The sequence below is a fragment of the Colletotrichum destructivum genome, chromosome 11 (assembly GCF_034447905.1).
Source record: "Colletotrichum destructivum chromosome 11, complete sequence".
In the NCBI taxonomy this organism is placed as follows: Eukaryota; Fungi; Ascomycota; class Sordariomycetes; order Glomerellales; family Glomerellaceae; genus Colletotrichum; species Colletotrichum destructivum.
In genome coordinates, this window is record NC_085906.1 from 688778 (window position 1) to 712321 (window position 23544).

General features: G+C 50.5%; 8 protein-coding genes across 8 annotated transcripts; 7 read left to right on the plus strand and 1 right to left on the minus strand.

Annotated features, from left to right (window-relative positions):
• Positions 1-1675: 1675 nt before the first annotated feature.
• On the plus strand, positions 1676-2011 carry CDEST_15331 (uncharacterized protein; the record flags this gene model as incomplete). Its single annotated transcript, XM_062931487.1, has 2 exons — positions 1676-1720; positions 1784-2011. The coding sequence occupies 2 exons, from the start codon at positions 1676-1678 to the stop codon at positions 2009-2011; spliced, it is 273 nt and encodes a 90-aa protein (XP_062787538.1).
• A 624-nt stretch (positions 2012-2635) lies between these two features.
• Positions 2636-2827, plus strand: CDEST_15332 (uncharacterized protein; the record flags this gene model as incomplete). Its single annotated transcript, XM_062931488.1, has 1 exon — positions 2636-2827. The coding sequence occupies one exon, from the start codon at positions 2636-2638 to the stop codon at positions 2825-2827; it is 192 nt and encodes a 63-aa protein (XP_062787539.1).
• A 969-nt stretch (positions 2828-3796) lies between these two features.
• On the minus strand, positions 3797-5504 carry CDEST_15333 (Putative H-type lectin domain, metallopeptidase, catalytic domain superfamily; the record flags this gene model as incomplete). Its single annotated transcript, XM_062931489.1, has 4 exons — positions 3797-3958; positions 4060-4165; positions 4522-4894; positions 4979-5504. The coding sequence occupies 4 exons, from the start codon at positions 5502-5504 to the stop codon at positions 3797-3799; spliced, it is 1167 nt and encodes a 388-aa protein (XP_062787540.1).
• Positions 5505-7242: 1738 nt separating this feature from the next.
• CDEST_15334 (uncharacterized protein) lies at positions 7243-7849 on the plus strand (the record flags this gene model as incomplete). Its single annotated transcript, XM_062931490.1, has 3 exons — positions 7243-7261; positions 7345-7481; positions 7607-7849. 3 exons carry the CDS (start codon positions 7243-7245, stop codon positions 7847-7849), a joined length of 399 nt encoding a protein of 132 aa, XP_062787541.1.
• Positions 7850-8635: 786 nt separating this feature from the next.
• CDEST_15335 (Putative PD-(D/E)XK nuclease) lies at positions 8636-11445 on the plus strand. The gene is made up of 4 exons (XM_062931491.1): positions 8636-9307; positions 9367-9680; positions 9848-10238; positions 10373-11445. Exons 1-4 carry the CDS (start codon positions 8744-8746, stop codon positions 10547-10549), a joined length of 1446 nt encoding a protein of 481 aa, XP_062787542.1. The 5' UTR covers positions 8636-8743; the 3' UTR covers positions 10550-11445.
• Positions 11446-14247: 2802 nt separating this feature from the next.
• Positions 14248-15608, plus strand: CDEST_15336 (Putative PLC-like phosphodiesterase, TIM beta/alpha-barrel domain superfamily; the record flags this gene model as incomplete). Its single annotated transcript, XM_062931492.1, has 2 exons — positions 14248-14732; positions 14774-15608. 2 exons carry the CDS (start codon positions 14248-14250, stop codon positions 15606-15608), a joined length of 1320 nt encoding a protein of 439 aa, XP_062787543.1.
• Positions 15609-16331: 723 nt separating this feature from the next.
• On the plus strand, positions 16332-17298 carry CDEST_15337 (uncharacterized protein). Its single transcript, XM_062931493.1, has 2 exons — positions 16332-16686; positions 16763-17298. Exons 1-2 carry the CDS (start codon positions 16367-16369, stop codon positions 17238-17240), a joined length of 798 nt encoding a protein of 265 aa, XP_062787544.1. The 5' UTR covers positions 16332-16366; the 3' UTR covers positions 17241-17298.
• Positions 17299-20081: 2783 nt separating this feature from the next.
• Positions 20082-21659, plus strand: CDEST_15338 (Putative ankyrin repeat-containing domain superfamily; the record flags this gene model as incomplete). Its single annotated transcript, XM_062931494.1, has 1 exon — positions 20082-21659. The coding sequence occupies one exon, from the start codon at positions 20082-20084 to the stop codon at positions 21657-21659; it is 1578 nt and encodes a 525-aa protein (XP_062787545.1).
• Positions 21660-23544: the final 1885 nt, after the last annotated feature.

A 23544-nucleotide genomic window follows, 5' to 3' on the forward strand; every position in this document is an offset into this window, starting at 1 on the left:
AGCGTGGAAGCCTTTTCCTCAAATTTCTTTACATATTCTGTATCGACTGTACTTGTTCACTCTGGTTCTGCGTGTAAGTCCTCGGATCAGCAGCTCACACTTCTTTCGTCGTGTCGAAGAACTGGTTATCAAGCTATTCTTAGTAAACTTTTTTAACACAATACCTCTGCCGCCTAGACATGCATTACCAAGTCAACTCTTACCATGTCAACATTGGAGCTGGCGACGGTGCTATCCACGTCTTGTCATTAGTAGACCATAGCGGACAGGACAAGAGACCCATCATACTGCGCGCGTTCCTGTTCGACGGACCTGAGAGGAGGGCGTACCAGAGATTAAAACCACAATCTGGTGGATTAAGCAGCATCACGAGTGCTACAGGCAGAACAACCACCTCCTCTTTAACGCCTTCATCGTCACCCACTAGGACAAAGACCACTATAAAGGAGTCGCGGCCTACTTCAGGAAGCAAATCAACGCCAGCTATCAGGAAGTAAATGGTGACCTGAACAAGGTAGTCATACCGAGGGCAAAATACGCAGACCCTACAGACCTCATCAACCATAGATAGCCGCTGTCCTATCTATATGCACTATACTGGCCTACAGGCAACAAGATGAATGATTGGACCCGGGACACAGGCTATAAGGAATCGAAGTAGACACTTAAGGGCCTCTTTAGAGTAGGACCCTTGAGACTGCCCCGTTGGTTATACAAGTGCTTAATGTTCAGCTCAAGCAGCATTAGCTCCTCAGCTAGAACCTCTTTAGATACAACTTAGACAACCGACCAACAGACGATAAATAGCAGCATATAGGGTCGTTCATAAAGTTGCTCAAGAGAAGTACTAAGTACGGAAACCCGATACAGAACCTATTCCCAGGCCAGGCCAATAACCTACCATAGCCTGCTATATACTACATCGCTATTAATAACAAGAGTTTCACATTTAAACTGCATTACTTAGAGAAGAATAAGTCAGGTGTTGCCCTTATTGTTGTATTGAACAATGCAGAGGATGGCTGCGCATCGCATATTTCGCACTACTTTGCCAGCAACGCGCATAATACAATGGAGGAACTTCTAGCCAAGTGGTTGGGCAACTTCTACGTCCACTCAATAAAGCTCAGTCACTACAGTTCCTCATCCTCAAACACCATCCAGAACTTTTGCGATTTCTCGCCTTAGAACATCATCGCTTCAGCCAGCCAGAAGTATAGACATCCACGAAGGTCGCTCATTCATAGCCAACCCGCCCATAAGAGATTCACTGCTAACGTTGAGACTAACAATAATAATACAGGATAGGAGATACTCTTCATCTTGGACGCCTAGTTCGCCTGGGCACAGCACAGGGTCGAGGGTTAGAAAAGCCTGCCCTTTTATCCGTGACAGTAGCCAGCCTATCTGGTAATGAACGATTCTGAAAAGTTTATCCAGAGGCGTTTCAGCATCAGGATGCTCGACGATAAGCACCTAGACTATTTAGCTGGCTGGATGGATGCCCTTAGGGATAAGGTTCATAAGATGAGAAAACATGAATACCAGCCGTGGAGCCCCCAAGTTCCATCTGAACAAGATACAAATTTAGAGATGCTACTTTAAGCAGCGGATGGGAAGAGACCCTTGAGATGAAGAGATACGCCAAGAATTCTGTCGTATAACCGTGGACATTATGCAAAGGATCAGCAACTTGCGGTCCAACGGTCACAACAGCCAGGTAATAGAACGTACTAGTATTAGCAACATTAGTACCAAGAGTGTTCTCATCCAGCAAATCTAGGGCATGAACCCGGGAACCGCGTTCCAAGATCTCTACGCCGTCAACATCACCTCGGCCCCGTACAATGCCCAGAAGGGCGGCTGGGACTATGACGGCCGCGTCCAAATCATCGGTCGTAACTTTTTGAACTTTGACCCGCACGGCTCGCACATAATCTCAGAGGACATTGCAACAATGACGCTCGCTGCCTTCAACGCCGCCAATTACACGCCCCATGGCAAATCATGAGCATAGCAATGCGAGGAACCGGAGCCGCCGTCCTTCGGAGTCGTTATCTTCGGAAACGACCAGCCGCGATTCTTTGACCTGTTTATGGGAAACCCAAAGTGGCTCACTAACGACTGGGGCCACTCCCAGGCCGAGAGAATCCCTCTCAAAAGAACTAGTCATCTTAAGGCGTCTCATCTCGCCAAACAATGCGCAGCCCGCAGTCTGCGTTGCGTCAGAGAGAATCATTGGATCCTCACGGTTCCCTCTGGAAGCAAAAGTCGTGCCCCTTGACAGAGAGAACTGGCTATTTGGCTCGATTGACACGCTGCACCTTCGAGTCTTCAGTCTCGCCGAGGAGCCTACCGTCGACAAGCCAGTCCCCTTTGCTCCCGACGATGAGTGGTTTAACTGGTTCAGCCGGTTTTTCACTTGGAATGGCGGGAAGAGCTCCGACCCCCTGCTGGGATTCGCCATGTCCCTGACAGCCAACGAATGGGAGATGCAAAGATGACGAGACTGAAAATTTTCATCACCATTTATCAATAAGCGAACTTTCGTCTTCAACACGGACAAGGGTGCCGAGCACACATTCTCCCGGACCAGTGACACGGGCAGTCCGGTGTCGTTGGCCCCCTGACCAACATGCTCATCTGTCGGCGCACTATTGTCTTTGGACTCAACAAGCTTGCCGATGCCTTTAGCGACACGTTACAAGACATGACCAAGTTCGTTGGCGTCGACTTGAACAAGTTCCCTGTGCTCAAGCTCATTACAAACAACGGCAACCTGCCTCTTGTGCTGGACACGGATAAAGACTTTCGCAACGCGCTATAGTACAGGCCCGGCATGGAGTACGTCACCTATCTCCCCCTGCAGTTTCACCTCGAGACCTCGGGATTGCAGAGTTGACTTTCCGTCATCTCGGACAAGATTAGGGTCGATAAGATGCTTCTGATCTCGCAGAAAAAGGCCACGTATGGATATAGTGCTAAAGCGGACGTCATCCAGTTGACTAGAAGCGACACTTATCTCTGCGGTATATCGAATCCTACTAGCAACTTCTGGTTTGAAACATGCATCAGCCTTACAGAGCAAAACCCTACCGTAGCCCTCGTAGAGGAGATAGTCAGGGATGATACGCGAGCTTGTCAAGGAAAGCGCCTGGTACTTTGGCTGTGTAGACTCCGAGACAAGATTTGTCCTCAAAGTTGCTCCCAGGGACCGTGGAGTATCCAGAGGGCGTTTCGAAGGAAATGCCGAGGACTGGTTCCTTGAATGATTTGTAGCGGAGGGGGACAGCCGTTCTGTCACTCTCTCGCGCTCTCATCCACCATCCACCCACTTCGGCTTCTTCTTATCTGCTCAGCCGTTCCTCCCTTCTCTCAAAACAGGGCCACGTCTTTGACTTCATTGCTGCCGTTCTCCGCCACTTGCTGCTACACGTGCTGCCCCAGGTGACACAGCGGCACTCGACTGTGGTGCCCTCAAGCTTCTCCTCTGCTCCATCATCTCTCGGGTCGTCTCCACGTCTGTGGACGACGGGGGCCTGTGGATCAAGCCCCAGTCCAACTTGCCCATCGGTCTGTTGTCCCAGGCCCATTCTAATGCCGGGCTCTGAACAGCAAAAGTCTTGAAAGTGAGATGGTCCGGAATACTCAACCAACTGCTTGTGGCACGCACCTCAGACGTACCCACGTACGCCCCCTTGTGCTGTCCTCGCCACCTTATACTACGGCGGAGTCATCACACCTGTATGACCTGGTGGTAAACTGAGCCGAGACTCCGCTTGGGCAATGGCAGCAGCTAGCCGAAAGCAATCCAGTCAGCTCTAACAGAGTACAGCATGCTATCGTCCCAGAACTCTCCGTGCCATGTGAATCCATCCGAGCTAATCTTGTCCGCGAAGACCTTGACTCTCAAGTTCTTGGCGCTGTCCATGTCCAGCGCACTCATGCCAATGAAGACCTTGGGCGACTTGTCAAAAACGCCCCCTCGTCCGCGAACATGACCTTGTCTTTGGTCTTTGTTATCGGGGGATACCACTCCCGCACGTCAAGGGAACTGACCTTGCCGCTCTGTACCCCTTCCAGGTCCGCAGGGTGGGCCACCCACGAGGCACTAGCGCTGTGGCAGATGGTGTTTCCCCACGTCTCGATGATCAGGTTGAAGCCCCTTGTGGGTGGTTGCTTTGGCATAGCACATGATCCGCCAGTTTGCGTCTTTCCCCAGATCGAGGTCCGTTAGCCAGGTCAGGACCCTGAGAGGCTGGCCCGCTGCGTATGTTTTTTGCGGGAAATCAATCTGCGTCGTGTCCCGGCGCACAATCTTGCCGCTGGTCTCGTCGTGCACCGGCTGGCCGGGTCTTGAATACCGCGGTCTTCGAGCGTGCTACAAGAGCCCACTCTTCAGACGAAATTTAGCGTCTTGAGCGGAACATTGCATAAATCCTCGGCTCGATAGTATGGCTCATATCTTGGAAGTGTTTCTCGCTTGTCGGGATGTCAAGCCATGTTGCCCCGGCATTGCACATCACCGAATCATCCCAGGTGTCCATGCTGAGGATGAACCCCTGTTTGGAGATGGCCTCGGCTCCAAGTCGCACGCGGATGTTTGCGTTGTGTGCCTCGTCGAGCTGCGTGAGGCCGAGAGCCACGCGTGGCGGGGTGAGATATGGCGGATCGAAGTCAATGCCTTTCGAATTCAGAGGGACGACATTATGCATCGCCTTTCGGATGCCCGGGACGATTTCAAGCTTGCCATCGTTGTGTGTGCGAAAGGGGTAAATCTTGTTCGTAAAGCTCTTGTTGTTGTCTGAAAAAATGAGTTTTTCCGGGGCAGATTGCCTGTCCAGGGTCCACTCGGGAGGAAACCAGTAGCACATGATCGAGTTGTGATCGAAGTCTGACTTGGTCAGTACCTTCACGTCCTACAGATTCAGGATCTGCTGGCGTGTAGTCGCCTCGTTCCACTTGTATCGCGTTTTACAATCGGCAATGACTTGTGCGTTGTCCCACTTGATCGGGTTGGCTTGGTGCTCGTGTACGCAACCAATTGCGTGGCCGAACTCGTGAAGGACTCTGTGGCTGACCTCGCTTTCAGGAGAGTTGCCGTTGAGTTCGCCGAAATTCATGGTGGGATGTTTCTGCTCAATGACACCCACCTCTGCGTCCTTGCCGATGTACAACCAGGTGCCTAGATCTCGCCCGAACTGGAAACCAACCCGGATATCCGCATGGCCTTGCTCGTCGTCGGCCATGAACTTGAAGTCGATATTGGCAAACTCTTCCCAGGACTGCGCCCAATGCTTCACTCTCTGCTGGATCTCCGGACTGCCGTTAAGGAAAGGCACATGAATCTTCTTGCCAGAAGGCCAAAACTTGCTCCTGTTAACAGCCAGGTGGGACGGAGCGCCCTCCTTTTCAATAAGGATGCCGCTGGGAGCATCGTAGCTGCCTGCCTGAAGGCCATCAGTGCCACAAAAGAAAAAAGATCGTTTGGTTGTGCTAGACATTGTGGACGAGTTGATTCTTGCAGATGTAGATTGCGTTTTTGAATAATAGGACCAAAAGTAGTTTGAACAAATGAATAGGGACTGTTCCTCAAACATTGTGCTATTGCGAATCTTAAGAACTTACCTACAAGTCACACCTTGTGATTGTGCGTGTGAAACATGTTGGCAGCCATCCCGAACCTCGAGAACGACCGCTCTAGGTGTTTCGCTTCAGAAAGGGCCCTCCGTCTCGTAGAAGAGATGTGGTCCACAGGCGGAGTGACAGAATCCATGCATGCTTCTATGCGAGTCATGGACATAACCCATCCAGGATGGTCTGACTGTACTTAAACAGGCCAGCCTGTCATTTCCACCTGGCCCTAGCTCTGGAACAGTTATTAGGATAGCATTAGGCCCACAAGCCCGTGGTGATACCATCCACTCTTTAGTACGAATAAGACACTCTTTTCTGCTCACTCATATATGCATATTCCGCTGGCCACCCTGACTAACCGTCACGGAGCAAAAGCACATCACCCCAGAACGTCTGGAGCCGGAAACTTCCATCAGTCACTGACCGCTTCCTTGCCGCTCCCACGAGAGCATCGATGATTCTGAGGCGCATCGAAAGCTCTTGCCAGCTTCACACGTCAACTTTTGTTTTGTTTTGTTGAGTTTTCCCGATCCAGAGACGATGGCCACACGCATGGATGGTATCCTTTGGCAGGGGGGGGGGGGCGGTATAGATCAACGACGCGGCACCCACTTTCAGCCGCTCCGGCTCCTCAGCTTCCAGCCAGCAACTGCCCATCTCTGTGCATAAACCTTTTCCCGAAGCTGCCAGCTCTAAACAGAAAATCGCAAGGTGAGGACATAGGTATATGCATGTGTGTCGATCTAGAGATCCGTGATTGCCCTACCAACAAGTACAACTTGCATTATGACACCTAGTCTTAGAAACGTGCGAAAAGGTTTTCGCGGGTTTGCCCAGCACAGAAATCTACACATTAACACTGTGTTGCCATTATGCCTAAGACAATACTCGCATCTGCGACGGCATACTCAACAGATGTGTCATGAAAGCAGGGCCGCGGTGGCGCTATAGTCCCGAACAGGTAATCACCAGTGTGACGACCTGTCACAGAAAAGCACCAACAGCTAACCACAGCGCCCACATACTAGGCACATCTGCAACTTTGAGCTTTTTACTGTAACGGCGAGGGTTTCTTTGTGGACCTTCAGCTCCCTCGACGTGCAGAAGTGAGACTGTGAGCATGATAGAAGCTGGAAGTGGTGAATGCTTAACGTTGCGCAAGGAATGGCTTCAACGGTTTCCTGCGTGGCTGCTTCATATTTGGGACAGGACTTGTGTGTAGCTGGCTGGAAGCGGCCGGCTGGCTCGTCTTGTAACATATCACAGGGCAAAGGGAGGTTCGGGACTTCCGTGATGTAACTAAGAGATACGAGGAACCATCCAGAAAGGGGTTGAGCGCAGCTCGAAACAGAGACTAAACATGATTTGCATTCGTTGATGAAGAGGAAGAGAAGGGGCCGGTGCTAATGCATCCCATAACCAGCCGATGCTTGCTGCTGGACTTGACAGGACCACGGTTACAGAAGACGACGGATATGAGTATATAAAGCAGACAATTCCCGAATCTCCAAGACAAAGCACATCACACATCTTCAGGTTATTTCACTATTCTACAACTAGAGAACCACTTTCCCCTCGTCGAGTCTCTCGATACAACCTTTCACCATGACTGAGCAAAACGTTGGTGAGTCTATTTTGCCTCTAGCCGGAAACCCTTGAAAGGTACGGGTTGGTAGGCATGTTGCTGATGAAAGATTGCCTGTACAGGTGCCGTCGTTGCCCTGTCGCCCCCTGCTGAGGGCGACAACATCTGGGAGGCCAAGCAGGTTGAACTTGTCCGCAACCTGCCCCCCAGCAATGGCGAGGGACGCAAAGCGATCGACTGGAGCTTCGGTCCGGTCAAGGTACGTCGTTCCAAGTCTTCCACTGCAGGTAGTTTGCAGCACCACAGCAACAGAAATATCAATCATATCCAACAATAATCCATCCTCAAACACATCTTAACTAACATATTCTTCTTGCTCCGTAGATTACCGGCTACATTGATACTAACACGTTTGAAGTCGGTCTTACTATCTCCATCGTCGGCATCAACGTCGGCAACATCTTTGGCAACCTCAAGGACGGCGTCGGTCTCAAGATCAACCTCCTGGCGGCCACGGGCGAGATTCGATTCTACCTCAAGAACGGCAATGAGGTTTGGGTCCATCTCGACGTTAAGATTGTGTTTGATGGCCACTACGAGGGCGATTACAAGATCATTACCATTTGAGTGATGATGTTTGTGTCCACAGGGTCACAAAGCTTACGGAATGTGAAGCGGACTATACCACCCCCCTGAGATGGACCGACAAATTGGATCGCTCTTATGTGTTATGAAGGATATTCTCCACAGTCATTCCCTTGCACGTTAACAATTTGATTTCAAAAGCCCTTCCTTAACTGCAACGCGGATTAGCTAGCTGTACTTGAATCACATATCTATAATGGAGAAATAGTTACAAGAATTCCTTTTTTTGTGACAAAAAAAAGGGCAGTTTCGAACTGGTCTAGAAAGATATTTCTGGGTTTCTCTTGATACCCACTTAGTAATGATCTTTACATTGCTTTCTTGTCTGACGATGTGTGAAGATGTGCTAAACAGTCATTTCCTAGTCAGGTCAGGCCAGGCAAGGCCGATTTCCGGTGGGTCTTTGCCGGGCCGCACACCTAAACGGAGCGGGTGGGGCTAATCACTAAATGTCATTATTTCCCTACACACACGGTTTACGCACCCGCGTGCAACATCCCTGCTTGTTTAGGTTCCTATTAACTACTCCTACTTGCCTTATAAGCAGGGGGAGGGGCTTCCAGGCCGGCCGGTGCTCCGAAATGACGGCGCTGAGCGTTTAACAACAGAATCCCCGGGCCGAAATGCTTACTAAGGCCGTGGACGGAAAATCAAACCACCGTGCACCGACGCGGTTGGTCGCTAACGGACCATATGTGGGGCGTTGCTCCGTAGCAACCAAGCCAACGGATTGATTTTCCCCGCGCATCTCGAGCATCTCGTCTCGTCGCGTCTCGTCACGCAGACAGACCATCCAGCCAAACTTGGTCAGACGCGCCGCGACATGCGCATCTCTCCCTTTCGACTCGCATCTCCAAAACGCCATCAGAGAGTTACATGGCCAGCAAACACATGGCCGACGTCTCCCATCTGCAACTGAAGGTACGGCACTGGCTGGCCAACTTACCCCCACCGTCTTCATCCTCCGCCTCGCCCACATTGGACAACCCCCCTCGAGACGACACCAGCTGCAAATCCGAACGAGACGGTTCCTCTCACGTATCCACACACCCCGGAACCCAGACCCGCCGCCCCGTCAAACGACGCCGCCTCCTCACCCCGCCCCGGACCGCCGGCATGAGCACCCCGTCGGCCAAGCACTCGCTGAGCCGGGCTGCTTCTTCGTTGAGCAACGCGACCTCGTCGGCGCAGGACAACGACCAGACGCCCAAGCGCATCAAGACCGCACCCGTCCTAGGCCCCTTCGGCGCGCCGCCGCCCCCGTCGTCCCGCCGCAGCGGTTCCGTGTCCCCTAAGAAGCAGGCGCGGAACACTACGACGACGAGCATCCAATGTCGGCAGTACGACGTGACACAGAACATCCCCGGTGCTCTGAAGAAGATATGGAGGGACATGAGTGGCTACAGCAAGGGCATCGGCGTCGTTGGCTTCGAGGCCAAGGTGAGTTTTGGCCCTGTTGGAGAAAGCTAGGCAGCTCACTGACATCCGCGCGTCTCAAGGCGGCCGTTGAGAACGCAATGGAGAGCCAGCCGAGATTCCAACAGGAAGTCATCCACGACTTCGTCTTCGAGCCGGCCCCGCCGACCCCGCCGATTTCCACGACGACTGGCAGAGACGCCGGGCCACGAACCAAGCTCGGCCCTACCCCGACCGTCGACGACGTGCTGCGCATTTTCGAGGACGCGAGCATGTGCTACAACAAGGCGTTGGACGAGCCGTCGTGGAACCAGGCTGTACACAGCCCTGTGCTCTCCATGGCCACCAAACCCATCTGGCGCTTACGGCCTGGCGATGTCGTCGCCCACGTTCCGTGGTATGTCGCCTCACAAGCCCTATCGCATGCCTTCTCACCTCTCTTCTGTTGTGTCCATCCCCTCGAGGGTTCCCCTTTTCGGCTCCGCACGCGTTTGACGCAACCTGCCTCTCCTTCTTGTTCTTCTCCTTCTCCATCATGCCATCTAACGCACCTGCGCCTCCTAGCACAACAGCAACCATCATGCCCGTCTACGCCGAGCCCCGCGGCCGCAAGGTCGACTACTGCATGTGCATCCAGCCGGACCCGCTCTCGGCCGCAGCCATCCGCGCGATCCGCGACCAGGATGTGTGGACGAATCTCTCCATCAACCACACCGAGTTCAACGCCCTCCAGGACATGCCCATCGCTGTCAGCATCGAGACGAAACCCCAGAGCGGCGACGAGGCCGACGCCCAGGGCCAGCTGGCCGTGTGGCAGGCCGCCCAGTGGCGGCTCCTGGAACGTCTCGTCGGGCGCAACGAGCCCAAGATGCCGCTGCCGGATTTCCTCCCGGGAATTGTCGTCATTGGCCACGCTTGGCACTTTGTCGCCAGCACAAAGCAGGACGCTGACGTGGTGAGTCGCTCATCCCCCCTCCCCTTCCATCCTTGTGTCCCCGCACCCTGTTCGTCTACTGCCACACCAGCATCGCGGGCTTCAGTTTGCATTCGGGCACCCGCACTCGCACTAGTTCTGATTCTGTATGGCAGACACTCTGGACGGGCCAAACCATCGGTTCCACCGACCATGTCATAGGCATTTACCAGATTGCATGCGCTCTGCAGTACCTCGCGCGGTGGGTTGAGGAGACGTACTGGCCCTGGTATAAAGGAGCAGTCCTCCAGCTTCCGGCGCAGGCAACGCAAGAGGACGGCCACGGCAGCTGAGAGGCAGGCGACCGAGCACCACAAACGACAGACTGGGTTCCCAACGCGTGCTGCCCTCAGCCAGCAGCCCGTCGTACCTCGATAAGATAACCCAACAGTCTCATGGAGACACATGTGTCGACCAAGCCACCAAATGTCATCCCTTTAACATGAGATAGACGGGGACCACGACTGAGGCCCTGTAGGTGGTGGGCTAAGCCTCCCCAAATGCCCGCGCCACAGCTGGATTCAGCCCCGGCTCCGCGGCTATCGCAACGCCACCAATCCCGGACATGGCTCTTCTCGTCAATACCGTTTAATCACAACCCTCGGCGCAGCCTCCCGGCGGTTCTGCGTGTCGAGGACGTATCGATGCTGGCGAGGCTTGCGACGAGACGTGATGCGTGTTCGTAGCTGCGAGCAGGCGCAATGCAGGCGTAGTAGAGACTTGAAACGCCTTCTCGGCTGGGAAGTCGTGAAAGAGGCTGTTCCGAGCCAGTTTACGGCCCCGAGAGTGCGATTTTCGGATATAGCTTCCCCTTAGGATACCCCCACAACACCAGTAAAGTGCTACGGTAAACGTGTGTTCTAGTCGTTTCAAGTCGACGATGATAGGATAGAAAGTTGTGAACCACCCGATAGTACTTGAGATGTCTGATTTTATTTTGCTGGAATTATCGCGGCCATGTCCTCAGCCTAGGCACCGCAAGGGACGCTAAGGGTTGCTTTGATAGTAAAGCTTGAGTCTCGACCAGTCCAGGCTGGTTCTTGCTTCTCGACGGCACCAAACGTGTCAAGCACGTCTTCTATTTGCTACTGCCGAGCCAAGACTGACCGCTTTTCAGCCTATGCCCTGGTGTTGGTGTCTGCTCTAGTTACAACTCCCGTTTCCAGGCAAATAATATCCTGTTGTTCTTCTCTGTCCCGTGGGCAACCGCGGCCTAGCATATGAGTAAAGCGGCTTTGTTTTTCCATCTCCAACCACCTTAGTGACTCCATCAGCACTCATCTTCGTTGAAACATAGTCCATCGTGAAGGTACATTACTGATGTTATCGGTAATTCGTCGGTGTTTGATCCTGACATGTCAGAGCTTTAGTAACCGCCTCTCAGATTTGCAGTCGTCGAGGGCGTTTATAGAGTCGGTTTATACTTGGAGTGGTTGCTGAACGGGAACCCCCAACTCTGCCAGTAGGTCTGCCTTATAAGCAGGGCCTTGCCACTGGGCGTGAGATTTATCTATTCAGCCCTTAAATCGATATAACCACAAGGTATTACTGGCTTGATTCCCTGTTGGTATCAGGCTGGTTGACTGGCGTCAAGTGGTCGTTTGACGGTTTGTGTTCCCCATTCTCGCAGAAACCCTCTCATTGCCGTTGTGTAACCAAGGATTCCGCAACGCAAACAAAGTCATGCTGACTGTTGTTTACAACAGGTATCCTGCCTTCATACGGAAGTCGTTCAACCCCGATTGGAATGGGTATCGTTTAGCTAAGGTAACAAACTTTGGCGAACTTGTCTTGGTGCCGGACGATGACAGCGCACGATCGAAGTGACAAGGGCGTTCCAGAGACCAGTGACGCGCCGAGTCTTTAGACCACGATATCCATGCCACGGTCCTGAAAAGACCTTACGTCTGAGTTTGCAGAGGGTCTGACAAATGCGAGCAGCAGCGACAACAACGACGACGACCTTCACCGCCAGGAGACAGGCCAAGACGTTCCTAGCCCATTCAAACAGATTTTTGGAGCCCTCAGTCTTATCGCGCCATCTCGGTACTCGACTTAGACCCAGCCAGCTTCAGCACCCCGTCATCGCCTATATACCCCCCTGCTGATACTACAGCATGCTCAAGGTATTTTGCGCTGCGGCCCTGTGCCGTAGCAACATCGGCCCCGCCGTTCCTCGGTCGCGGTACTGTAACCGAACCCCCTCCCCGTGTTGTTGTCGGCAGCAGACTGGCTGAGTTTGACTCCTTCGTCGTGCATGCCGGCAGGGTTGTTGCGCTCCGAGCGGCATTCCCATCCGTCCGGATGCGCGTGCTCCATTCGCACAGCCTGGGATACCCTACCCACTGGCGCCGGGCTCAGAAGACCCAATCGCACAGTTATCCAAGGCCATCAACTACTGTGGGACTGGCAGCCCATGCGACTTGATCAGTTCACCTATAGAGGTACAATACACCATCAAGCTTAGGAAGAACGGAACAAAGAAGTATGACAAACGGTACTACAGATGGAAAGCTGTCAGAGCATAAAGGGGCTTAAAGGAAACCGGTTAAGATGGGCAAACAAAACAGAAGCGGAATTGCAAAAAAAAGTAAACCTGCACTACTATAGATCCTCAGCTGGAAGACATTTTGAAACTTGATAATCCTTACACCAACGAGCCTTTTCAGATCTCGAAAGGAATCTAAACTCTATGTTTTTGTCCCTCACGAGAGCCGGCCCTCCAATACCTCATGTCCCGTTACAGGATCAAGAACTAGGGATTGCCTGCAGCCACCCAAATACTAAGTGATGGTGCTGGCTGAGCCGATTTCTTTATAAACAATAGATCATTTCAGATCTTAGGAAACCCTTCTCAAAGGGCTTGACAAGGCGCAAACTTGCGTCACTTGCGCCTTAGCATTCCATGCATAATGTACGTAACATAAGTGGTGTTAGAACTCAGAGTCAGTCATAGACCAGGAGAGTCCCAGGAAATTCAATAAATGAGAAAGGTTTTTGTGGCCATCATCCCATCCATCCCAAGTCATAATCTTTCTATTGTCTCCCTTATACTGTCATTCACTCTAGATTTGTTTGTCAGGCCCCGTCATAAAAGGGTGATAACTTTGTGTCTACGGTTAAGCTAGAAGAAACGAACATAAGACCTTCTATGATTATCGCACTGGCAGCCCTTGGAGCTGGATAATCAGTACCAGATGTAGGTGGCGTTGTTTGCTGGTACAAAACAAAGACACACTTGCTCGGGACCGGCAAGAAAGTATGTTACCAAGATTGAGCAGTTCTTCGAACTGAACTCCAGTATCAACCCGGATTGCAGCAATATCAAACCAAGCTCAGAGTATTGTGTCAAAGGGTGTATGTAGTATGATTTATTTATTTCCTTTATACCTTCTTCCTATGTATCTGAAATACCTTAAACTACTCCTGCTTACATTAATAAGACATATAGTATACTATATCTAATACCGGCTTCTGCAGTCCTTATTATGGCAACACGTCCTGCTTAGGAACCGAATTTTAATGCTGCAACTTAGAGACTTGGAAATGTGGATGGACCTAGTAAGTACTTTGCGTTATCATCTTAACTCTTTTATATTAGACATTTTAGTTTAGGATTTAGAAATCATTGCACTTTTTCTGCCCCTTTTTTTCCAGACTCCACTTGAACGACCGTCCTATTAGCTATTGGAACAATCCTCCCGCTTCTACTGGCCCTACAGGTGTACTAAAGCCCACGGACTGGAAGTGGCCTCGACGTCAAGTAGTGCAACTACATCCTGGATCATCTCCTGTATCCCCCCCCCTGCTTTGTATTCGCGCTCCACAGAGTAATTAAGTGGTACCTTAGCGAAGGCTCCATGTCATTATTGCTTGGCTCCTTAGTCCAGGCCTTAGGGAAGGCTGATGCCTTTAAGGAGAAGGAAGAGTGCGTGCTACAACTCACATCCCTGATACCTACCCCAGACGCATTGTCTTTGACTTGAGTGGAATGAGCAAGGGCCAGCGAGAGTACAAGGTACCAGAGCGGGAAGTCCCCGTTACCCTCGTTATCACAGGCAGCAACTCGTTCGGATTCATTACATCGCTGTCGCATGGTCCAGGTAACTGGATGAGATCGATTAAAGAACAGATTAAGCACCGCAAGCTAGTCCAAGTAATCATGCCGGGCACGCACGATGCAGGTATGAGCAAACTTACAAACGCCTTTATGTCAGGCGGCGCCGAGTCCAACACGCAAAACCAGATGCTTAATATATACAATCAACTGAGAGCTGGATCACGCTGGTTCGATTTGCGTGTTTCCAGTGTGCATCAGGTCGTCGAAGGCTGTGGTAACTACAAGTTCTGGACTACCCACCTAGGCGACGAGATGGCTGAGGTACCTATTGGCAGATCAGGCGAGAGATTTGACGAAGTCATCAAAGAGATCAACAAATTCACTGACGAAAACTCTGGTGAGATCATCATCTTGCAGTTCCGCTACCGGTCGGAATTTGCAATGTTCCTAGCCTTAGGCCCATCTACTGGGATAAGAACATTAAAAATAAGTTCTTCGATAAGCTCAAGGAAATCAAGAATCGCTGCCCAAACATAAATGAAGGCTCGTTTGAGGATCTTGAAATAGGGCCTTTGATGGACATGAACGATGGCAAGGGCTGTGTGCTCATCTTACTGAACACAAAGCACCTGGGCAACAAGATCTCTGATGCGAGAAAGCATATTTCACCTGCCGATGGCATCTACAAGAAAGACGCAATGAGCTGGACGGACGCTTGGCCTAAAAAGGAAGATACGAAAGAGATGGCCGAGTGGGCGATTGACGCTTGGCAAAAGAAAACCAACTTCCATCTAGGCCAGTGGATCGTCACGCCACACTTCCTTACTTCTACGTTCACCTACAGCCTTCAAGGAATTGCCGTTCTCCCCACGAATCCGGCATTGTACTGGCGAGGTGTTCATGAAATCCCCCCTGAAAAGTTTCCTAACGTCCTTATGGTCGACTACATTGGGATGGTGCTCATGAACGAGCTTGAGTGGGACGCGCTGAGCGCTGAGCTCTACACTCTGGCCACTGGTCTCAACTTGTACCCCATCAGCGAGAACTGCAACATCAATCCAGAAAGACGATCGCCCTTACTTCCAAGCTCGAAGAATTCGAGGGTGCCTTCCAACCCTCTGGTATCGCAATTCAACGGAGTCATCTTCGCTAACGGGACGACTATTGAGCGTCCACCTCCTGGTTTCCATCCGGGGCGTGTGGAGATTTTGAGAAATGGGACAGTGTTTAGGAACGGTACGATTTTAGAGAAGAGTGTGCTTAACCCGAATTTCAACTCTACATCATTTTAAGTTGTTGATAATTAGTATTGCCATTATTTTACATTGTAAACAGAACATCCAACTTGTAAATAGTGGCAAGTTCGTCTGGCAGGATATTCAAATGTCGCTGTTATTGGCACGTTCTCGTGTGCTTTTAGGTAAGACATTTTCCAGGAGACTGTGCCTATGGTGTACCTGCGGCTGGAATTTAACTAGCGACTACACAGGCTAGGTGTACGCGTGTACGCCACTATACAGTGTGCAGGCAGTTGTACTAGAGGAAAAAGAGGACAACGAGATCTACACTAATATTTGCTTTTTGTTAATCGCATAATAATTATTCTGGAGCCTAAGTAAATGTAAACTTTGTAAATCTTGATTAAAGAGACTACCTAACATCATGTTTGACTATGTGCTAGGTGTTTAGTTATAACTAGTAGGTGTAGACCACAAGGTAGGCACAGAAAACCACTCTTATTAGTATAGCCTATTTCGCCAGCCAACAGCCACCCCTGCAATTCAATAGATTATTCACAGTGAATTTATAAGCAGGCTAATTCCCTCGTACCATTTAGGTGCATAAAGCTGAATGCGGTTAAACTAACCTCCTATTTCTTAAAACACTATGCCCCTCTCCGCTTGGCGTTCCTTTTGTATGTGCTTTGCCTCCTTGGCGCATGACCCTGAAAAAACTACCATATATAAGAGAGAACCACAGGCAAATCCTCCCCCTAAAATTCATCGTTTGGTTCTATACACGCCCAACCCAATCATCGTCGCGGACGAGTATGTCTTCCAGCATCGCAACGTCTGTCGCTATGACAGCTACAGCGTTGCTCGCCCTCACCACACCATTTGTGCCACCGTCAGACTGCGAAACCCAATGGAAAACCACAAGCGGACCCTTGACTACGGTCAGCGGTACCACTGTAATGATTCCTGTTATGATTAACGACCCTGCTGCATCATGCTACCCATCCGGGTGGGACAACGTTACGCCGGAGAGTCGGCTCAGCTTCAAACCAGGCGTGTGTCCCGATGGGTGGACGTACAACCGAATGGCTGAGGCTGGCTCTCCAGAAGCTTCAACAGCCTACTGTTGCAACAGGTTCGTTTATACTTATAACTCATCCTCCCTCTTTATAAGATAGCACAATAGGAAACTTACCAGCTAACTAATCTAGTGGCTACCACTACAATTCGTTCTCAGGATACCCTTTTATCACATCAGTAATTCCGAATCAATGTGGACGGATGGTTGTGAACACTGGAGCCGACTTTAAGGCTTCAGACACGAAAATTAGCCAAACTCTTCTAGTGCATGAGGCATGGGCTATAACTTGGGCGGCATCCGATACGGCGACACTTACGCCGAAGCTACCGACGTTAACTAACTCCATGGAAATACCGACGTGGATACCTGGTCAAATAATTCGCGACGGTGAATACGATCCTTCCCCTACGCCTACGAGGCGCCCAGATCATGGGCCATACATGGGCGAGGGTGCTCTTTATTTTTTGATGATTGGAATGCCTATTATAGGAGCTATCATGATCGGTTCATGTGTATGGTGTTGCGTGCGGAAATGCAAGAAGAACAGACAGCAGAAGAGAGCTACTAAAGCTGTATTAGGGGGCCTATCTACAGTACCGTCGAGATAAATGTTTAGCTTTAGTGTAGATAAAGTGTAACAACTTGTGCACCTTGCCATACCCTAGGTACTAACATGCTGTTTAAAGTGGAGTCGCAATCACGGTTTGTACCATTATTAGGTTTAACGTGGTTGATAAGCTCGGCGATCAGACAAGCTCGGCGATCACCCAACCGCAACCACAGCACATTTCCAACTAATAAGCAACACCCAGGAAATCAATTGAATTCAAACTAATAAAGGTCCTCTTCCTCAGATATTTCTTCGACAAATTGACATGTTCGCGCATTATGACCGGTGTTCCCACAGACGCCACACCGCCGTTGGCCCGTCTCAGTCCTCGGTCGGCGACCACTACTCCGGCGCGTTTCCTCCTCAATCTGAGCTGTCGCCTCTCTCTGTGATTGAAGGTCCTCTGCCTCAGCTATAGTAAGACTTCCTCCTTGTTTGAGACGGGTTCTCTTAGCCCTCCTGCGTCGGCTAAGCAGGTTATTCTCCTCTCGAAGGATCTGGACCTCCGACCTTAATAAGGCAATCTGGTGCATAAATCCTTGCGCTCCCTTTGATAAATGCTCTACAGCTTCAATAATTGAAGTTGGGGAGCTATTCTGATGGCGGGAGATCCTCCTTTTAATGAGTTCAGACTGAGAAGATGCTTCTGTTGGGTTGTTTGGCGTCTGAGAAGTCCACGCAGGGGGTGTTGTTGGGAGGGACCCTGGAGGTGTTGGAGTGTGTAATTTGACATCAAGCTTTGAAAGCACACTTTCTGCGCTTAGAGGGACAAGCCCTGCTCCTCTGAATCCTCCCTGAATGTTATTTTCCGTGATAGCTTGCGTGAAAGCCTTACGAAACGCAGGGAAGAAGTCTTCTTTCGCAATGTGCGTATTACCCCGGCGTATCTTATCCTCAATTTGTCGACCGTATGCCGTCTTTAGTGGCCCAAAACACCCAAAGTCCAAGGGCTGAAGCAAGTGAGAGGAATGAGCCGGCATGCAGAGTGTGACGATATTGTTTTCCTTGCAATATATCTCAAAGTCGGCGGCGTGGTGACTTTCGTGCCCATCGACGATGAGGAGGCGATAACTACCACTTGCACGCAGTTTTGAATGCCGATCAAAGTGCCGTAGCCAATCTAGGCCTCTTTCGTTTGTTGTCCACCCATTTTCAGACGTTTCAATGACCCAGTCGCGTGGAAGACCGGTTTCAGTATACCAGGTGGAGAGGTGATATTGGCCTGCAACGATGATGTACGGCGGAACGCTGTAGCCTGACGAACTAATGGCCTGAATGACTGTAACCCATTCACGATTGCCAGGCTGCATCATTCTCGTATTTGACCGCCTTTCAGCACTAGTGACGACCATTCCGGATGCAATCTGGCCCATCATAAAACCAGTCTCGTCAAAGTTGTAGATGTCGGAGTCCACGATGCCGTATTTCGCGATCGTGTTCGCCACAAGGCGAAACCACGCGTTTATCGCGCCCGCATCTTCGCATTGGGCCCTCTTATAGTCGTACTTACGAAAAAAGCGCGTCCGAAGCTGTGGTTGTCGCTTGACGAAGTTTGAAGCCCAGCGCTTCCCAACTGGGGGTGCGTCGCGGTCGGCAAGCAGTCGATTAGCCATATCTTCCACACCACTGAGGCGAGGAGGAAACGATCGGGAATCCAGGTCTAGAATGTACTCAACTAGCTTCTCCTCTTCAAGCGCAGTCAAATTTCGTAAGCTAGGCAATACGTCGCGTCGTGACAGCTTTCCCTTAATTCGGTCGCGCAACGTTGAGTAGGGTACTGAGTAGATCCGGCATGCGGCTCTTATACTAAGATTTTCAGTTTGTTTGATTGCCTGGATAGCTAAGTTCAATTGAGCTTCTTTATTCATAAGGGACATTGCTGAGTATAGTGTGATGTGTATGTAAAGGTGAAAGATTAGTTTGTCCGGTTGGGTGATCGCCGAGCTTGTCTGATCGCCGAGCTTATCAACCACGTTATGTGCATTGTAATTATTAGAAATTCCTAACCAACTGCTGCGCTTGTTTCCGCATTGCCGTATTTGAAACTCGATAGACTCGGCGTCGTCGCCAGATAGCAATTGCCCCATGGTGACGTGGTTATCCCAGTTCATAAAACTCGAAGATGCCGCAATCTATGTTCGCCGCAGAGCGGCACCTCCGCCCCCGGGCTTCCAACAGCTGCAGAATGCATAATTAATCTGCGAGGCTATGTTTTAATTAACGCGTAGAAACTCTTAGGCGAATGCTTCTGAATTGTAATAAGAACGTAGAGCAGGCGGTATGGCGCATGGCTTAGGCCGCAAACGGTCGCATATCCGTACAAAGACGTACAAGAGGGGAGAGGTTTTCTCATATATCAACCCAAGTACATATAAACGCCGCTTAAGGCTTGCGTCTACTTAAGCTTCGGGTGGACAACTTGAAAGAGCTAAACCACTGGTGTGTTAAGGAGAAAAGCTCCCTAGAATGATTATATTGGTGGTAAATGGATTATTGCTCACGGCGCGGGCCCGGCGGGCCCTCACCGGGCTTCCGCCGAGGTTACCCAACTCCATTAGTAAGCGACAGCTCAAAAAGGGCTCGGACAGGCGAAAGTGCCTAGTTTACAGCAATTAGCCCCTACGTTAGTGGCTTAGCCTTAGGCACCCTCCTCTTACAGAGGTTTTAAGGGGTTGTAAGGGAAAAAGGTGGTTCCTTCGTAGGGCGGAAAGTACTGTAGTCGTTGTCCAGCAGCACTACCGCTACTAGTCTATCTAATTTTCTAAGTACCTAAGCTTAAACAGAAATCACCACTCCAACACCATCCCACAAACTTCCTCTCCCCGATAACTTAAACACAATGAATACATCAACGCCTCAAATGCCGCACTATGGCAACGTGGTGCAACCTTACCTTAAAAACGGAGAAAGGGATTACTTGGCGCAGGTTTTACAACACTGGAGTCCCGCAATCGACCCAAGCCACCACATCGGTGAGGCCCTACACGAAGCCATATTGCGAAATGACGAGACTGCAGTTCGGATGATACTTGATGCTGGCGGGGACCCAAAGGTGCAACAGAACGGTGATCCCGGTTTTACACCACTCTTGGCTGCTTCGCAATATGGCAGACTCGAGATCGCCAGTCTCTTTTGGCGACTAGTCGGTCCCGACGGACGCTTCTACCCTAGCAACAGACCCAATCTCTCCTGTCTTCAGGTGGCTGCTCGAAATGGCCACGTGGAATTGGTAGCCTACTTCCTGGACGTATGGAACGGCTGGACTGACGATGAGAAGCGCCGGGCGGTATATGACGCTGCGTCGTCATGGTGTGATGATGTTGTGGCCTTGTTGTTAGCCAAGGTTGACTGCCCTCCCGATATCGTCCAAGGTGCTCTTGAAGAGGTGGTCAGACGGAAGTTGATCCTACCTGAGGATCCTATGAAGCCACCTCCTAGAGCCGAGGAATACGTGTACCAACAGCGCGTAGTTCATCGACTCATCGATGCTGGTGCAAACCCAGACACAACGAACGGACGACCGCCCAAGCAGCCTCTACTCCACACGGCCTGCCTATCAGTCGGTTGCATTGGCGCCATAAGAGGGCTTTTGGAGAAGGGAGGAAATGCCAATGCAAAAGACGCACGCGGCCGGAGCGCCCTCCAGTGTCTGGTGAGCAGACCGCCCATATCGACTGACGCGGTACGGATCCTTTTGCAGCACGGCGCATTGATCGAGATGATTGGTGAAGCTGGAGAGACACTTTTGCACCGCGTCGCACAAACCGGAACCGTTGAGCAATTAAATCTGTTTGTCTCGTACTCTGATGATCCAGACACCGCCATTCGGTCAGTTACACTACACGGCGAATCACTTCTACATTACGCCGCAGCCGGAGGGCGAGAAGACGTGGTCGACTTCCTGCTCACTCGTGGTCTGGACGTCAGTTCAGCTACTAGCAACGGCTGGACGCCATTGCTGTGCGCTCTATCCCCGACGAATGCAAAGAGGCAGCAGATTTTGTACCGCCTAGCAAACACCCTACTTCAGCGGGGTGCCAATGCCTACGTCGTGATGGCCGAAGGATGGACCCCGCTTCACGCTTTGGCAACGTGGCCTACCCCTTTCTCAGCCCGGGATCAAGAGGCGAGGAAAGCGGCTGCGCCACTTGTCCAAGGGCTTATCTCGCGCGGCGCGCCCGTTGATACCGAATCGATCGTTATCCAGAGCCCATCTCTTACCCCAAACAAGCTACGGGATATATGGGGGTTCCGCATGCAGAAGTTCGTCGAGGATCTTACCATACCGATACAGGATCTGGAGGGCATGAGCGCCGATACTACACCGCTGATGTGGGCAATGCGAAGCAATGCGATAGATATCTTTGAAATAATCAGGGCGCATCTGGACTCAAACAGAGGCGATAGAGGCAACTAGCTAGTAAATTCGATAAATGTAACACCGAAGTTCCGGTGAAAGAAACATGTACTCATAGTATTCCAAAACCGAATCTACTTTCAAGCCCAAAATCACGCACATGGGCTGAGACCATCGAGGCACGTAAGAGACTTCACCAAATGAGAGCAATAGCTGCTCCGAACAAGCCTGGAAGTAGCAATCTGTGCATTGTTCATGCTGCAGTTACCCAACATCTACTACCAAACCACAAACTATTATTCTCATCTAATTGCTAATCGTCTAACTACTAAAACGACAACTTGAGTTTGAAACCGATAGCTGAAGGTGCGCAGTCATCACCAACATTCGTAGCATTGCAACCCACTTAAAACTTGCAACACGAGGGTCTGGGCTCCGGTATGCCAAAGAAGAAACCGGCTGCTTGGATCAGGAAGTTGACGTCGTACATTTCCTGGCCCCATGCTGGATGCGGTACGCCTCCCTACTGGACTCTCCCTGGGATAGCGGGGTCGATGTCTCTGTTGGGAAGTGTTTGGAAGCCCTGTGGAAGCTCAGCGTCAGCGAAAGCCAAGAAAACAGAAAATGGTTGAGGCTGCAGGCATAGTAAACAAACAAGATCAGATAGGCACTTACACTTAATACGAGCTCCAGCGCGCGCAAGCACATGTAGCCGTCATTAATACTTCCCTTGCTGTCGCGTATACAAACATTAGTATTGTACCTAAGGTCCTTAATGTCGTCCTAGACCTGCTGCTAAGTTTTAAGGTACCTATCTAGTCGAACCAGCCTACAGTCAACTTGCAGATAGAATCCAGCTTAATGCTAGGTATAGAACGAACACTACGTTCGTCGAACAATATTGCTAGGATAAGGCTCCTTAGTAATGTAGGCCGCTAAATTCTAGAACCTTTAACCTTCCGATAGTGCCTCCTAGGAACCTGCATCTTAAACTGTGTTAGGGAAAAAATAGGGTTGTTTTGTTCCTCTTAGAGTACACAAAGTTAATAAGAAGCTGCATCTAAGATAAGAGAAATTCCCCTGTTACTCAGCAATCTCCAGGCCCCTATACCGAACTGTTAGACCCCCTAGCAAAGTGTAACTGCTAAATGCCTCTAAGACAACTCAGGATTCGGTAATACCGGCTCATTTTATTACTTACGAGTGATGTGTCTACGATTACTAAACAACAAGATGTTGCAAAACTGAAAACTTAGGATTCGGTAATACCGGCTTATTTGATTGCTTGCGAGTGATGTGTCTATGATTACTAAACAAAAAGATGCTTCAAAACTGAAAACCAAGCATGCAGATAAATAGAGCGACATAGTGTTTAAGCATCTCGAAGTCAGCAGAATCATTGGAAAGGTCTAACAGTTGTATAGCATATTTGCCTGTCGCTACCAACCCTCCTAGTGTACTCCATAACGATGAAGCCTACTCAATTTCTCGTCTTCATTTTCGCCGCTCTCACGGAAGTGTCCGCTCAGATTCCAGACTTAGGGAAAGTTGCTGGTCCACTATGGGATCAGTCATATGTACAGATATACAAGCCTTAAATCCGCTACTCTACACACCGCTAACAAGCTCAACCCTAGTGTTCTCGTTCGGTCCGCAATCCCAGCGGTGGTCAACCGAAATGTTGTTGGGGTGGTGCTAAATACGGCTCTGGTTGTAGCAATCAGCTGGGCGGCACATGCATAGACGAGAAGTATTTCTGCCATAATGTCAAACGCAAGGATTCGGATGCCTATGTTCGCGAGACCTGCGTAAGTACGCCATAGTATGTTACCTTAATCCTAAAGCTAACCCTTAAAGGATGCCGATTGCTGCAGCACTGAGACAGGAGAGGGAATAGGCTGCTGGAAGGTATAAGCAGTTAGTATAAGTGTCTTGGTTCGGGACT